This window comes from Hemiscyllium ocellatum, chromosome 44, assembly GCF_020745735.1.
Source record: "Hemiscyllium ocellatum isolate sHemOce1 chromosome 44, sHemOce1.pat.X.cur, whole genome shotgun sequence".
In the NCBI taxonomy this organism is placed as follows: Eukaryota; Metazoa; Chordata; class Chondrichthyes; order Orectolobiformes; family Hemiscylliidae; genus Hemiscyllium; species Hemiscyllium ocellatum.
In genome coordinates this window covers 47,910-65,484 of record NC_083444.1, presented here as the reverse complement: position 1 = coordinate 65,484, position 17,575 = coordinate 47,910, and the positions used below count along the sequence as shown (strand labels likewise).

General features: G+C 45.2%; 1 protein-coding gene across 1 annotated transcript in view; it reads left to right on the top strand.

Moving 5' to 3' along the window:
• Positions 1 to 932: 932 nt before the first annotated feature.
• The window catches only part of LOC132835354 (proteasome subunit beta type-6-like), a 34,146-nt gene continuing 17,503 nt past the window's right edge, over positions 933 to 17,575 (top strand). The window contains exons 1-3 of the mRNA XM_060854809.1: positions 933 to 1,110; positions 6,845 to 6,912; positions 8,347 to 8,478. Of these exons, the coding sequence (XP_060710792.1) occupies positions 988 to 1,110; positions 6,845 to 6,912; positions 8,347 to 8,478 (323 nt within the window). The 5' untranslated portion in view covers positions 933 to 987. The remainder of the gene's footprint in view (positions 1,111 to 6,844; positions 6,913 to 8,346; positions 8,479 to 17,575) is intronic.

Sequence of the window (17,575 nt, the reverse complement as noted above, 5' to 3'; positions counted from 1 at the left end):
CCAAGGACATGCAGGTCCTCAGACTCCTCCATCGCCAGACCATAGCAACACGACGGCTGGAGGAAGAGCGCCTCATCTTCTGCCTAGGAACCCTCCAACCATAAGGGATGAACCTAGATTTCTCCAGTTTCCTCATTTCCCCTCCCCCCACCTTGTCTCAGTCCCAACCCTCGAACTCAGCACCACCTTCCTAACCTGCTAGTGTGCTTCCAATTAAACCTGTTGGACTATAACCTGGTGTGTGATTTTTAACTTTGTATACCCCAGTCCACACCGGCATCTCCAAATCATTCCTGACCTCTCCGCCCCCGCTCCAGCCTATCACCCTCACCTTAACCTCCTTCCACCTACCGCATTTCCAACGCCCCTCCTCCTTAACTTTTACCTTAGCCTGCTGCACACACCCTCCTCATTCCTGAAGAAGGGCTCATGCTCCTTGATGCTGCCTGACCTGCTGCGCTTTTCCAGCAACACACTTTCAGCTTTCGACAATCATCCCGGGAAACACTTTACTGTTAAGTGCACATTCTGGTCAGGGAGTTCTTGTGATTAAAATATTCATCAAATATGATGTGGAGATGCTGGTGTTGGGCTAGAGGTGGCCAAGCTCCAAGCTCACACAACACCAAGTTATAGCCCCTTCAACTGGCGCCAGTCAGCCACCCTTTGACTTTGTCCTTAAAAGTTCCGTGACTAAGGTCTTCCTTTCTCACTAGCACCTGATGAAGGGGCAATACTCCAAACGGTAATATTTTCAAATAAACCAGTTGGATTATAACCTGATATCGTGTGATTTTTGATCTTATTCAGCAATTAAACTACATTTCCCGGCAAACCCCACGGCACCTGGTCCTCCGCATTCCCAGCAAGCCGTAGGGCGCTTGGTCCTCCGCATTCCCGGCAAGCCGTAGGGCGCTTGGTCCTCCGCATTCCCGGCAAGCCGTAGGGCGCTTGGTCCTCCGCTTTCCCGGCATCCTGTTTGTGTCCATGCAGATGGCGACCCTGTTAGAGACCGTGGCGCCGGGTATGAGCCGTCACTTCGTCCCCGATCCAGCTCCGTGTGGGTCCAGTCTCTACCCCGAATGGATGAGCCAGGAAGTCAGCACGGGAGTGAGTATGAGAGCGGGTTCCCAGGGCGGGAGGCTGCAGTTTGTGGGTTCCTCCCCCCGATGATGCAGCAGTTTTTTGGGAACATGGTGAGAGCTGCAGCCAGAGAGGGATGGGGTTTGGGGGGGAATAGCGGGTGGGGTTGGGGTTTGGGGGGGGGATGGCGGGTGGGGATGGGGTTTGGGGGGGGGATGGCGGGTGGGGATGGGGTTTGGGGGGGGGATGGCGGGTGGGGATGGGGATGGGGTTTGGGGGGGAATAGCGGGTGGGGATGGGGTTTGGGGGGGGAATGGGGTGGGGATGGGGTTTGGGGGGGGAATGGCGGGGATGGCGAGTGGGGATGGCGGGGGGATGGGGTTTGGGGGGGTATAGCGGGTGGGGATGGGGTTTGGGGGGGGATGGCGGGTGGGGATGGCGGGGGGATGGGGTTTGGGGGGGTATAGCGGGTGGGGATGGGGTTTGGGGGGGGATGGCGGGTGGGGATGGGGTTTGGGGGGGGTTGGGGGGGGATGGCGGGTGGGGATGGGGTTTGGGGGGGGATGGCGGGTGGGGATGGGGTTTGGGGGGGGATGGCGGGTGGGGATGGGGTTTGGGGGGGGATGGCGGGGGGGATGGCGGGTGGGGATGGGGTTTGGGGGGGGATGGCGGGTGGGGATGGGGTTTGGGGGGGGATGGCGGGTGGGGATGGGGTTTGGGGGGGGATGGCGGGTGGGGATGGGGTTTGGGGGGCGATGGCGGGTGGGGATGGGGTTTGGGGGGCGATGGCGGGGGGATGGCGAGTGGGGCGTTAGCCGGTGGACGGGGGCAGGTTGGGGAGAGTATGGTCAGGACAGAGGTTGGGTGGCTGTTGATGAGGATTCCACAGGAATCGGTTCTGTGTTCTCTTTTGTTTGTCACTTATATAAATGATTTGGATGAATATGGAAGGTATAGTCAGTAAGTTTGCGGATAACACCAAAATTGGTGGCATAGTAGACAGTGAAGAAATTTCTTTAAGATTGCAAAGGACATTGGTGAGGTCACTTCTGAAATACTCTGTGCAATTCTAGTCATCCAGTTATAGGAAAGTTATTATCAAGCTGGAGAGAGTTCAGAAGAGATTTAGCATGATGTTGTAGGGTATGGAAGGTCTGAATTATGAAGAAAGGTGAGATAGCTTGGGACTTTTCTCACTGGAGAGTGGGAGGCTAAGAGGTGACCTTATAGAAGTTTATAGATAGAATTACTGGTGGTTCTCTTTTCCCTGGCATTGGGGATTTCAAGACTGAGCACATTTTTTTTTAAGGTGAGAGGAGAAAGATTTTAAAAAAGACATGAGGCAAATTTTTCACACAGGGTGGTTTGCGTGTGGAATGAACTTTCTGAGAAAGTGGTGGAAATGGGTGCAATTACAATGTTTAAAAGACATTTGGGTAGGTACATGAATAAGAACGGTTTGGAGGAATATGGGCCAGGAGCGGGCAGATGGGACTAGTTTGGGATTATGTTTGGCATGGATTGGTTGGATTGAAGGGTTTGTTTCCATGCAGTAAGTCTCTATGACTATCTATTAATACAAAAGATAAGACAAAAACGTTCACAGCAATCCTCAGCCAGAATGAGTGTGTCTCCCTCCAGTGTTCCTCAGCATCAGAAATGCCAGTGCTCAGCAAATTTGATTCGCTTCACGTGAGTTTTTAAAAATTCATTCACAGGATGAGGGCACTGCTGGCTAGGTCAGCATTTATTGCCCATCCCTAATTACCAAGGGGGCAGATAAGAGTCAACCACATTGCTGAGGGTCTGGAGTCACGTGTAGGCCAGACCGGGTAAGGATGGCAGTTTCCTTCCCTAAAGGACATTAGTGAACCAGTTGGGTTTTTCCAACAATCGACAATAGTTTCATGGTCATCATTAGACTCTTAATTCCAGATTTTACTGAGTTCAAATTACACCATCTGCCGTTGTGGTATTCAAACCTGGATCCCCAGAACATTACTTGGGTCTCTGGATTAACAGCTGAAAATGTGTTGCTGGAAAAGCGCAGCAGGTCAGGCAGCATCCAAGGAACAGGAGATTCGACGTTTCGGGCATAAGCCCTTCTTCAGGAATTCCTGAAGAAGGGCTTATGCCCGAAACGTTGAATCCATTCCCGAAGAAGGGCTTATGCCCGAAACGTCGAATCTCCTGTTCCTTGGATGCTGCCTGACCTGCTGTGCTTTTCCAGTAACACATTTTCAGCTCTGATCTCCAGCATCTGCAGACCTCACTTTCTCCTCTCTGGATTAACAGTCTAATGATAATACCACTAGATCATTGCCATATCAAAGAATGGTTGGTGGCACTGGATTCTGGAAAGTCTGAGTCCCATTAACACTGTGGCAATAATACTGAAGGCTTGTGCTCCAGAATCAGCCATGCCCCTAGCAAAGCTGTTCCAGTACAGCTAAAACACTAGCATCTACCTGACAGCATGAAAAAATACGTGTATACAAAAACTAGGGCAAATCCAACTCAGTCAATTATTGCTCCAAACAGTTTACTTTCATCAATAAAGAAATGACAAGTGTCATCAACAGTGCTGTCAAGTTGTGATGTCCAGTTTGGGTTCTGCCAGGGCCACTCAATTCCTGACCTCATTACAGCCTTCGTTCATAAATAGAGAAAGGTGAATTCAAGAGGTGAGGTGAGAGCGATTGCCTTGACACTGAGTATGGCATCAAGGAGCCCTGGCAAGATTGGAAAGAGCAACCTCTCCTCTGGTTGGATCATACCTGGCACATGAAGAGATTGTGATTGTTGGAGGTCAGTCAGCTTTATCCCCATGGCATTTCTTCAGGAGTTCCTCAGGATAGCGTCCTAGGCCAACTTGAGCTGCTTCATCAATGACTATCCCTCCATCATAAGATCAGAAGAGGGGGCTGTTTGGTAACAATCATGCAATGTTCACCACTTGTGACTCTGTCACTGAAATAGTCCAAGTAAAAATGCAACAAGACCTGCACAGTATCCAGGCTTTTCTGACAAGTGGCAAGTAACATTCACATCACACAAATGCAGGCAATGACTATCTCCAATAATGGATAATCTAACCACTACACCCTGACTGTTTGTGGTGTTACGATCACTGAATCCTTGAATCAACTGAGGGTATCATGGTCCAGAAACTCAACTGGAGACACGGTTGCTCAGTGGTTAGCACTATTGCTTCACAGTACCAGGGATCCAGGTCTGATTCCATCCTCGACTGACTGTCTGTGAAGTTTGCATGTTCTCCCCGTGTCTGCGTGGGTTTCCTCTGGTTGTTCAGATTTCCTCCCACAGTCCAAAGATGTGCAGATTAGGTGAATTGGCCATGCTAAATTGCCCATAGTGTCTAAGGATGTGTAGTGAGAGTGGATTAGCCATGGAAAATGCAGAGTTACAGGGATAGGATAGGGGGTTGGGATGCTGCTCAGGGGTTGGTGTGGACTTGATGGGCCAAATGACCTACATCCACACTGTAGAGATTCTATGATTCGTTAAATAAAACTGAACTCACAATGAATAATGCAGCTAGAAGAGCAGATCAGAGACTAGGAATACTGCAGCATGTAACTCACCACGTGACCCCAAAAGCTTGTCCATCATCTGCAAGGACAAGTCACGAGTGTGGAATAGTATCCACTTGCCTGGGTGAGTGCAGCTCCAACAACACTCGAGCTCGACACCATCCAGGACAAATCAGCCCCTGCTTGATTGGCACCACATCCGCAAACATCCCCTCCTCTACCAACACATACTCGCAGTGTGTGCTATCTGCAAGGTGCACTGCAGAAATCCACCAAAGGTCCCTGCACCTACCAAATCCATGACCACTTCCACCTCAATGGGCAAGAGCAGCACAAACATAAAAACACCATCACTTGCAAGTTCCGCATTAAGCTGCTCAAAAACTTGATTTGGAAATGTACAATAGTCATCCCATATCCGAAGCAAACCCTATATATAAGTCATTCCTCGGTTACATACATACCTATGATAAAGTTTAATTGATTATGCAAAATAAAGACTAACTGGATGTGAGTAAAGCGGGCAGCATGGGTACAGAGGACAAAGTTGAGTGATGTATGAGTGCGACAGGGCGGGAAGGTTTCACCATGTTACTCAGAATGGGGTGCAATTTGAAACTTGCAAATCATTCATTTCTGGAATCTTCCAGTTAATTTTTGCAGGCCGCGGGAAACTGTGGAACCCTAATCCGTGGATACGGGGATTCTACTGTATTGCCATTACTCTTTTGTTGCTGGGCCAAGATCCTGAAGTTCCCTCCCTGAAGGCATTGTGGGTCAACCTACGGCATTTGAGCTACCGTGCTTCAAGAAGGCTGGCCACTATCTTCTCTAGGGCAGCCAGAGACGGGCAATACCCACCCTTCAATGCCTATGTCTCATGATTGAATACATTAAAAGAAAACACTATCTTGGGCATTGCAGGAAAACAAAATCATAGCAGGGTCAGCACAGACTTTGGGACATGATGGTCAACTAGTCTTCTGCACTGGAGTGCTTGACTACAGTAAAAGCAGAAAGAACTGGAGAAATTCAGTGGGTCTGCCAGCATTTGTAGAGAGAAAACCAGAGTTAACTTTTTGAGTTTGAATCCAATGTGATGCTTTTCTTCAGGACTTTCTATACCGTTGGCTGGGTGGGGTGGGGGCGAGGGGGAAAGGAATGGGTGGAACAAATGGTGAGATTGTCGGAATCTAAAGTTAAAGGCAGTACTGAAAGCTTGGCCAAAGTAGGTTTTAAGGAGCATGTTTCCTTTTATACACTTGAATGAGTGTATTATGCCCAGACCAGAATTTATTGTCTGGCCCAATTTGCTTTGGAGAAGATCATAGTGAGTGGTGCCTCTTGTGTGGTGAAAATCTTCAGTGCAGTTGTTTGTTCCTGGATTTGTCATTGCAGTCTTGGGACTCTGCCACCCTCAAACACCAAACCCCAGACCCAGGAAGGGGCAATTGCACTTTCCCATGTTAGCCCTCAAAACTGGAGCGCCCAAGGATGCATTGTTAGACCCTTACTGTACTATCTCTATACACAACTGTGTAGCCAAATTCCGAACGAGTGCCACCTACAAGTTTGCTGATGACACCACCGTAGTAGGGTGGATATTGAACAACAACAAGTCAGAATACAGAAAGGGGGTAGAGGCTTGGTGGGTGGTACAATTATAACAGCCTCTGTCAATGTTGGCAAAACAAAAAAGCTGACCATTGCCACGGAAAGGCTGCCATAATCATGAAAGACCCTTCCCATCCCAATAATGATCTGTTACAACTTCTTCCATCAGGCAGAAGATACTGAAGCTTGAATATGCCTGTCAATAGGTTCAAGAACAGCTTCTTCCCCTCTGCTATTAGATAGATGAATGAACGGTCAAACTTCAAATAATGTTGATCTTGTTTTGCGCATCCCCTGTGCGGTGTAACCTATATTCTCACTTTGTCTGAGCACCCAATGATTGTATGTTGTCGCTTATTAGATTTCCCTGTACTGCTCAGAAACAAAAGCTTTTCACTTGCTTAGGTGCACATGACGGCAATAAGTCAAATATAATTTTAATTGGTGTTAAATGTAGAGTATGCTGTAAATTGAGCGATTCTGCAATGTCATGTTATACTTGAACTTTTCTGACTTTGGATATTTAGTTTCTCTCTCCTATGGTGGATTAATTTGTAAAAATTCTTGTATAAAATTTGTCTCTTCTAAAACAGACCACCATAATGGCTGTGGAGTTTGATGGTGGAGTTGTGATTGGTGCTGATTCTCGAACCACCACAGGGTAAGTCTGCTGATTTTGGACATTGCAACATGGGCATGAATCTGATGGACATCATATGGGCCTGAAGTTATACATATATTACTTTAAATTGGTTCTAATATCCAGATTTGATTATTCTTAATGGTTAAATTCATTCAGATAAGCTCCTGAAAGTTAAGTATGGGCCTGACTTTGTAAGAGAAATCCCTTGCATCTCTCAGATTGGTAACATGGGACTTTACATGTCTAGTTAAGAGGGCCTCTGGTTAATATCTTCAACACTGCAGTGTTTTGAACCCACAAGTTCTTAACATCGTGTCTTGATCAGGGAACTCCTCAATACTGATGATGCTGTGACAGTCAGTCATATGGAACTAAGCTACAAAGACAAATGTCACATCTCCCATGTCAGTAACTAGTTCTCCTTTTCTACAAGTTTGAAGAATACTTTCAGCCTGTCATTAATACTGTAAGCAGTGATTTTTCACACCTGGGAAACTTTAGCCAACAACAGTTATGGAGACCAGGAGGCTTCAATTAGAATGGTCCATTGTCTTTGCAAAATATAGTTTTTCGAGTCTGAGGACAAACTTTGGACTGTTGGTGCAATGTCAGGGATTTTTGCAAAACTGTTACAGCTGAACAGTATCCAGGCTGGTAGATCAGAGTAACAAACATTGCTTCCTCAGATTTTGTAAACAAGAGCACATTGTGATAGTTAGCTTTTTCCTTTTATTCTCAATTACTGCTTCATTGAAATTAATCTAGTGTTGGATTTATAATGTAGAACACATTTGCAACACTCAGCATTTTCAGGCACTATCTGTAGGGAATGGGGAAACCAGTGTCCAGACACTTTATGGAAATATTGCAGGTGAGTAGCTTTTATTAGAATGAATAAAGCAGTTGGGGATGGGGGAGATAAAGAATCCCAAATGTGAATCTGAACATAAGCAAATTTAATGGGATCAAACTGGTGCTGTATAAATGAACAGATATTTTCTCCTGTTACGACACAGGGTATACCCTCCTGCAGAACTTTAAATCAGCAACACAGAAAAGACTTAACCCGTGCAGTAATCTGTAAAGATTCAAGTGCCCAAGAACTATATTAAATAAAGATTAACAACTTTCAGAAATAAAGTACAACAGAGAATAATTAATTAATTGCTATTTACAATTTCTTCCTCTAACCTATCTTCTACCTTCCCTTCCATAATACTAGTCCGATAAAACTCCCAGTTAAGATTTACAACACTCCTCCTAGTTCCCCTTGTCCTACAGGCATTTATCTTTCAGACAGTACGTGAACTCATGTGAAAATAGCCAAATGGTAATTTTGGTGAATGCAAGTTTTTTGTAGGATCATAGAATCCTAATGATCTTTCTCTGCCCTTTCTGTGCAATTGCAATCATTAACGTTACTTGTAATGCACTACATTTTTTCTCCTTCAGGTCATACATCGCTAATAGGGTAACGGATAAACTGACCCCGATTCATGATCTGATTTTCTGTTGTCGCTCAGGATCTGCAGCAGATACCCAAGCAATTGCAGATGCAGTGGCCTATCAGCTTGGTTTCCACAGGTTGGTTGCTCTGTCATTACTATCCAGATTCTGTTTGAAATATGATGCAATGCAGGAATGGATTGTGAATGAAAAAACTTTATGAATATAGATTTCTACTGAAAGTTAAGATGTAAATTTATATTCATTTTGAGTGATATTGGCAGTACTCGTGGCTGCATTAAGACCCTTGAAATAATGTAATTGTACCACAGTGAGTGGGATTTAATTCTGTCATTGGGGCAGAGTTGAGTGATTGGAAAGATGTTTGCTAAGTTTGATTTTGGATTGCTTGGTGTAGAGAATCCTGACAGCACTGTAGGAGGCAATTTAGTTTGTCAACATGTGCTACCTCTGTGGAGTTATCTAATTCATCCTATCCCTGTGCTGCTTCTCTATAGCTTTGAAATTGGTGTCATTTTGAATTATTTGCTCCAATTCCTTCCTAAATGTTACTATTAAAACTTCTACCACTACCAAAGTTGAGTTCAGGTGATATTCGAGTAAAAAATGAGGTCTGCAGATGCTGGAGATCACAGCTGCAAATGTGTTGCTGGTCAAAGCACAGCAGGCCAGGCAGCATCTCAGGAATAGAGAATTTGACGTTTCGAGCATAAGCCCTTCATCAGGAATGAGAGAGAGTAGCCAAGCAGGCTAAGATAAAAGGTAGGAAGGAGGGACTTGGGGGAGGGGCGATGGAGGTGGGATAGGTGGAAGGAGGTCAAGGTGAGGGTGATAGGCCGGAGTGGGGTGGGGGCGGAGAGGTCAGGAAGAGGATTGCAGGTTAGGAGGGCGGTGCTGAGTTGAGGGAACCGACTGAGACAAGGTGGGGGGAGGGGAAATGAGGAAATCTGGAGAAATCTGAATTCATACCTTGTGGTTGGAGGGTTCCCAGGCGGAAGATGAGGCGCTCCTCCTCCAGCCGTCGTGTTGTTATGTTCTGCCGGTGGAGGAGTCCAAGGACCTGCATGTCCTCGGTGGAGTGGGAGGGAGAGTTAAAGTGTTGAGCCACGGGGTGATTGGGTTGGTTGGTCCGGGCGGCCCGGAGGTGTTCTCTGAAGCGTTCCGCAAGTAAGCGGCCTGTCTCACCAATATAGAGGAGGCCACATCGGGTGCAGCGGATGCAATAGATGATGTGTGTGGAGGTACAGGTGAACTTGTGGCGGATATGGAAAGATCCCTTGGGGCCTTGGAGGGAAGTGAGTGTGGAGGTGTGGGCGCAAGTTTTACATTTCCTGCGGTTGCAGGGGAAGGTGCCGGGGGTGGAGGTTGGGTTGGTGGGGGGTGTGGATCTGACGAGGGAGTCACGAAGGGAGTGGTCCTTGCGGAACGCTGATAGGGGAGGGGAGGGAAATATATCCTTGGTGGTGGGGTCCGTTTGGAGGTGGCGGAAATGACGGCAGATGATACGTTGTATGCGGAGGTTGGTGGGGTGGTAGGTGAGAACCAGTGGGGTTCTGTCTTGGTGGCGGTTGGAGGAGCGGGGCTCAAGGGCGGAGGAGCGGGAAGTGGAGGAGATGCGGTGGAGGGCATCAGGTGATATTCCTTTGTAGAAGGCCATTCAGCCTCTCGAGCCTGCTCTGCTTCTCAATAAAATCATGGCTGATCTGCAACCTAACTCCATTTGCCTGCCTTGGGTCCCTACCCCTAGATATCATTGCTTAATACACAATTGTCTATCTCTGGTTTAACTTTAATGATTGAAATAACATTGTTGTGGACCACGCCAGACCCCCCTCAAAATATCTCAAGAGGATAGTCCAGACTTGTAACCTTTTTCTTTTTTTAATGGTAGGTGTAAAGTGGATATTCCATGAGTGGTGCAGCTGATCAAACTACTTGGCTTTAAGCAAAATAGAATTTATTTAAACACTACAGATGAAACACAAACAAAGGAGAACAGAATTTAGAATAACTTAACTATTTGAAAACTAAGTACCTGTTCCAATCTCTACAGCATCCCATAAATACACCCCTTGGCAAAAGATAAATTCAAATATAGGTTCTTAATAGGCAGGAGAGATTTCAGAGAAAAAAAATCAGGCTAGAAGTATCTGTTGAAACATGGGACCTTTTTTCACTGTAGCAGCTTCTGACTGCCTGCTAAAACTAAAACGAAACTAGAAGAAACCTGAATTGGGATAGGTTTGCATTAGTATGATATTTATTGGTCATAAGATTATGAAGGAGACCTTGATGCTAAGTCTTATTCCTTCAAAAACGAAAGATATTTTCCTCTGCCCAGCTGGACAGCGCTGCCAAACTGATGAAGCTGCAACACAAGGCGACTTATATATCAGGAGAAAGTGAGGACTGCAAATGCTGGAGATCAGAGCTGAAAATGTGTTGCTGGAAAAGCGCAGCAGGTCAGGCAGCATCCAAGGAGCAGGAGAACCAATGTTTCGGGCATGAGCCCTTCTTATTTATATATCAGTCAATGGAAAAGTACTGAGTAGATAAGGCTAACAGATCCCACAATCAACAGATCAGATCTAAAGGCGGCACGGTGGCACAGTGGTGAGCACTGCTGCCTCACAGCGCCAGAGACCCAGGTTCAATTCCCACCTCGGGCAACTGTCTGTGTGGAGTTTGCACATTCTCCCCGTAGCTGCGTGGGTTTCCTCCGGGTGCTCCGGTTTCCTCCCACAGTCCAAAAATACGCAGGTTAGGTGAATTGGCCATGATAAATTGCCCGTAGTGTTAGGTAAAAGGGTAAATGTAGGGGAATAGGTCTGGGTGGGTTGCTCTTCAGAGGGTCGGTGTGGACTTGTTGGGTTGAAGGGCCTGTTTCCACACTGTAAGTAATCTAATCTAATCTAACTGGCCATTCCCCTGTTATTGTTTAAGGAGACACTTCCAGACATCAAAAGGGCAGCGTCGTCATAGCACCAGCTGTTATTTGAAGAAGAGTGTTCCAGACTATACTTTGCATCTCTCCTGAATTGCCTGGTCCTAATTCTCAAAGTATGCCACCTGGTTCCAGAATCTTCAACCAGTGGTAATAAAGGCCTAGTCTGTCTAATCTCTTCTCATTGCTTAACCCCAGAAGTTCAGCTGTCATCCTCGATTGGTGATGTTTGTCCTTTCTTTCTATTCTCTTAGGCCATCTGTGAGGTCCTAGAGGATTAGATAATAGCCTATGTTGTCCCATTGGTTTAGCAGGGGAGCAAGGATAATCCTGGAAACTACAGGCCTGTGAGTCTGATGTTGGTGAATTATTAGAAAATATTCTCAGTAACAAGAACTACACGCATTTAAAAGCAAAAGGACTTATTGGTGATAGAATGCATGGCTTTGTGCAGGGGCGATTGTGCCTCACTAACTTGATTAAGGTTTGTGACAAGGTGACAAAGATGATTGAGGGAAAAGCAGTTTATGTTGTCTACATGGACATCAGTAAAGTCTTTGGCAAGGTCCCTAAAGGCAAACTGGTACAAAAGGTGAAGTCACATGGTGTCAGGCAAGATAGTTATAGGAGACAGAGGGTAGTGGTGGAAGGATGCTTTTCACAATGGAGGGTTGTGACTAGTGGTGTTCCGTAGGGTCAGTGTTGGGATCTCAGCTGTTTGTGATCTACATAAATGATTTTGTGTGTCTCAGCGACGTTCTCTGAAACATTCTGCAATTTGGTGTCCTGTCTTCCCAATGTAGAGGAGACCACATCGAGAGTAACAGACACATTAGGTTGAACAGTTCGTCAACTTCATGAACCCTTCCACCCTGACCTCCCATTCACCTGGACGTTTCAGAGAACATCTCTGGAACACGCGCTAAATAACCGCACCACCCTCTGGCCAAACACTTTAGCTCCCTCTGCCACTCTGCCAAGGACATACAAGTCCTGGGTTGTCTCCACCGCCAAACTCCAGCCACCCGACACCTGGAGGAAGAATGTCTCTTCTTTTTGCCTTGGGACCCTCCAACCATCCAGGATCAATGTGGATTTTACCAGTTTCCTCACTTCCCCTCCCCCCACCTTATCCCAGATCGAACCTTCTAACTCTGCACTGCCCTCCCCAGTTATCTCTCAGTCCCCTTGGGCCACACCCCTTTCCTGATGAGAGCTTGTGTTCAAAGTGTCTAGTCACCTGCTCCTCTGATGCTGCCTGACTGGCTGCACTACACTTTGACTGTAGCTAGGGTTTTGTATAATTGCAGCCCAATGTTTGTATCCTTGTACTCCAGGCCTTTAGACATAAAGGCTAGTATTCCATTTAGCCATCTTAACTGTTTTCTGCATCTGTGTATGGCATTTTTAAAAAAAAAAGCCAATTCTGTGTTTATCTTCGTTCCTTTTGAGAAAAATATTTTGATCTATCCTTTCTCAATCTGAAATGGATAATCTCATACTTGCTTATATTAAAATCTGTCTGCCATAGCTTTGTATATTTACCTAATCTATCAATAGCCTGTTGTAATTTTATGCTGTGACCAACACCTTCTACAATGCTGTCCAAATTTGTGTCATCAGCAAATGTGGATTATTAACTTTTTATGCCATTATCTAAGTCGTTAATGAAGATGGTAAACAATTGATGCTGCAACACAGAATCCTGCAGAACACCACTAGTCATATTCTGCCAATTTGAGTCCTTACCCCCATTCCAAATCTCTGTTTCCTGCCACTCAACCAATTTTCTATATATGTAAGTGTGTTGCCCTTAATCTCCTAGGTATTCAACTGGAATAAATGGACCATGGGTAAGATCCTAAAACAGAGGAATAATAAATGCTGTCCTTTTCATTGAAAATGAGTAAACAGTCAGGAACAAGTGATTCCAATCTCCAAAGTGCAGGGTATTTTTGACTGCTTTTATCTTTCAAATGATGGGAATGCAAATCCAGTGAAGTGAGCTGGTGCCTGCATCAATACCGAGTCAGGTATATACTCTGAGTGGTCTGTGAATTATAAAATGAGGCATTCTTGCTGACAATAATTTAAGTAAAAAGTAATAATGATCTAAAATATGAAAATTTAAAGTACGTGTGGTTGGATTTTGCATAGAAGTGGGCGGCACGGTGGCACAGTGGTTAGCACTGCTGCCTCACAGCGCCTGAGACCCGGGTTCAATTCCCTACTCAGGCGACAGACTGTGTGGAGTTTGCACGTTCTCCCCGTGTCTGCATGGGTTTCCTCCGGGTGCTCCGGTTTCCTCCCACAGTCCAAAGATGTGCGGGTCAGGTGAATTGGCCGTGCTAAATTGCCCGTAGTGTCAGGTAAGGGGTAAATGTGGGGGTATGGGTGGGTTGCGCATCGGCGGGTCGGTGTGGACTTGTTGGGCCGAAGGGCCTGTTTCCACACTAAGTAATCTAATCTAATCTAATAGAAGCACAAAATACCATCAGTCTCTACTATTGCTGAGGCCTTGTTTGCCTGCTGATTCATCTTCTGAAGTGCAAGAGTTTAAAAACACCAATTCAGCAACTGGTGATTTCTGTAATCGAGTCTGCTTAATTTGTATCTGTTAAATTGAATCCTATTAAATTATTGGTTACATTTTGAATTCAGATTGAGAAAATACAGTGATATGAAAACAGTTAATTTTTTAAAAATTTCAAAACTAATTAAAATAAGGATGGAGGGTCAGGCGCTGTTATTTCTGCATGATGTTAGGTTGGTGAACCCCATTGTGGTTCCCAGTGATCATGTCTGTAGTAAATGATAGTAGCTCAAGGAGCTCCGGTTCAGATTCGATGAGCTGGAGTCTAAGCTTCAGATGTTGTAACATATCAGGGAGGCAGCAAGTTACCTGGGCGCTACTTACCCCTTAGACTCACTCAAATTCAGCCAGTGGTCAGGGACTGGATGGTGTGGCTATGAGTAAGGCGAGTAGAGGGATTCAGGAGCTCGAGTTGCAGGAGCCTCAGCCCTTGTCTTTGTGCAACAGGTTCAAGAGTCTTGCTCCCTTTGTGGATGGGAATGGAGATTGCAGAGAGGGTGAGCTGACTGACCATAGCACCATGGTGCAGGGAGCCATTTAAGTGGGGAGAGAGAAGAAAAATGTCTAATAATTGGGAAAGTATAATTAGAGGTATAGTCACTGTTCTATGTGACCAGGAACAAGAGTCCTGAAGGTTGTGTTGCCAGCCTGGTGCTTGGGTTTGGGATATCTCATCTGGGCTGCAGACGAACTTGGGAGTGGGAAGGTAAAGATCGAGTTGTTGTAGTTCACGTAGGTTCAAAAGTCATAGACAAAACTAGGGCAGAAGTTCTGCTAAGGGAATGTGAGCAGCTAGGAGCTAAATTGAAAATCTCCGGATTACTATGAGCTAATTGGCACAGGGTCAATAAGATTAAGCAGGTAAATGAGTGGCTTAAAGATAAATGTGGATAAAATGTATTTGAATTCATGGGGCATTGGCACTAGTACTGAAGGAAAAGGAGCCTGTCTTCATCTGAACTGTGCTGGGACCAGAGTCCTAATGGTTCTCATAACTAGGGATGTAGGTATGGCTTTAAACTAAATGGGGGAAGAGAGGATTCAGTTATAGAGGGGAAATTAGAAAACCCAAATAAAAGGAGGAGGTAAGAGTGCAATTTAGCGATGTGGCAGATGGTTACCAGACAATAATGGTGAGGGACAGAACGGGTGAATATCTTTATGCAACAAGGAATTATAAAAAGGTCGGGTAATTTACCAGTGGAACAAATTTAAAAGTTTTATATTTAAATGCGTGAAGCATTCGAAATAAAGTGGATGAATTGATCGTGCAGATATATGTAAACGTGTACGATATAATTGGGATTGCAGAGAGATTGCTGCAGAATGACCAGGCAAAGGTATTGAATGTCCCAGGGTATTCAGTATTTAGGAATAACAGGCAAAAAGGAAATTGTGGTGGACTGGCATTACTGGTTAAAGAGGAAATTAACACAAAGTGACAAAGGATATTAGCTCTGATAACATGGAGTCTGTATGTGTTGAGTTGAGAAATACCAAGGGGCAAAGAACATTAGTGGGTGTCATATATAGACCCCCAAACTGCAGTGCTGATGTTGGGGAATGGCATTGAACAGGAAATTTGAGATGTGATAAGGGAATATCAGTGATCATGGGTCATTTTAACCTACACATAGATTGGGCATATCAGATTAGCCACAATGCCATAGCGGAGGAAAGTATGTATGGGATGGTTTCCTTGACCAATTTGTGGGGGAACCAACTAGAGAGTAGGCCATCTTAGATTTGGTACTTGGTATAATGAGAAAGGAATCATTTCCAATCTAGTTGTGCGAGACCCTTGGGGATGAGCAACCATAACATATCAATATTAGAGAAGTGAAGGTGGGAAAATTGAAGGGATTGAAGGTTGATAAATCCCCAACGCTTGATAATCTATATCCCAAAGTAGTTAAGGAAATGGCTGTAGAAATGTTGAATGAATTGGTCTTCTGCCAGGATTCTATAGACTCTGGAAGAGTCCCTGCAGATTGGAGGGTAGCTCATGTTACTCTTAATTGTTACGACAAGGCGGTAAACCAAACGCACAAAAGTTCACCCCACCTCGTAATCTCTTAAAATATGAGTAACAGAGAACTACTCAAATTCTACTATTCAACAAAAATAATCAATTTTATTCTTTAACTCTTAAAGTGACCATTAAACAACAAGTATTTACAACTCTAAGCCTCCTTTCTCTTAAAGGTTTGTTATCCATCTCCCACTCTATAACAATCTACGATCCAAAAAACCCCTATTAAATTTATAGCAACTTAATGTTTCTAAAGCCAGACAACAACTGAGTAAGAAAAGACATTATTGTGTCTTCTTGACTGTTGCATATCCATGGGAAATCTGAGTTGTCAGTTCTAGGAATTTGAAGCTGTCTACACTCGTGACCTCTATTCCTTTGATGTAGATGGGGTATGTTCTCCTCTATTCTTTCTGAAATCCATGATAAATTCTTTAGTCTTGCTGATGTTGAGAGAGAGGTTGTTATCATTGCATGTCACCAAGCCCTCTATCTCCCTTCTGTATTTTGACTCGTTGTTCAATATTCGTCCAACAATGTTGTCAGCAAATGTGTTGATGCTATTCATTTGGTATTTAGCAACACAGTTATGAGTGTACAGGATGTTTGGTGAGGAGCTGAGGAAGCAGCTGAGGTTGGGTGGGTGGGGGGGGGGGGAGGTGGGGGAGGGCTCCAGCATCGAGTGTTATTATGGTTGAGGTGCAGTTACCTATTTTCATTGATTGTGGTCTGTGGGTCAGAAAGCTGAGAATCTTGATGCAGAGGGCGGAGCCAAGAACAAGATCAGTGTTTTGTAATCAGTCTGGAGGGGATAATGATGTTGAAGTTGGAGCTGTAGCCAATGAGCAGGAGTCTAACATAGGTGTCCTTGTTGTTGAGATGAGTGTAGGATTAGGGATATGGCATCTGCTGGACCTGTTACCTTGGTCAGTAGATTCTAAGGGATCGAGGCAGGCTGGAATACTGGAATTGATGTGGACCATGACAAGCCTGTTGAGGCACTTCATGATTATTGAGGTCAGAGCCACTCATTAAAGTAGTCATTCAGGCACATTGCATGTGTTTTCTTAGGTATGAGGATGATGGTGGTCTTCTAGAAGCAATGGGGACTTCAGCTTGCTGGAGGGAGAGGTTGAAGATGTTAGTAATTACCTCTGCCAGTTGGTCCGCAGAGGATCTGCGTACTTGGCTGGGGACACTGTCCAGACCTATCACTTTCCTTGAGTTCACTCTCAGGAAGACAGATCTGATGTCTGCAGTGAGGTAAAAACAATGACTGCAGATGCTGGAAACCACATTCTGGATCAGCGGTGCTGGAAGAGCACAGCAGTTCAGGCAGCATCCAAAGTGCAGTGAAATCGACGTTTTGGGCAAAAGCCCTTCATCAGGAAGTGGTGACCCAGGTAATAGGTGTGTCTGGGGCTGTTGGGGTAGGTGTTACCATGCCGCTGGCATTCTGCTCAAACCGAGCATATAAGGCATGGGGTCTTTCAGGGAGGGATGTGTCTTTGTCCACTATCTTGCTCTGCTTCATTTTATATCCTGTAATGTTGTTTAAACCTTGCCATAGGTGGCTGGAATCTGTCTGATAGGTTTGGGTTTCTAACTTGCTTCCTGATGGCTTTGCGGAGATCATATCTGGAGT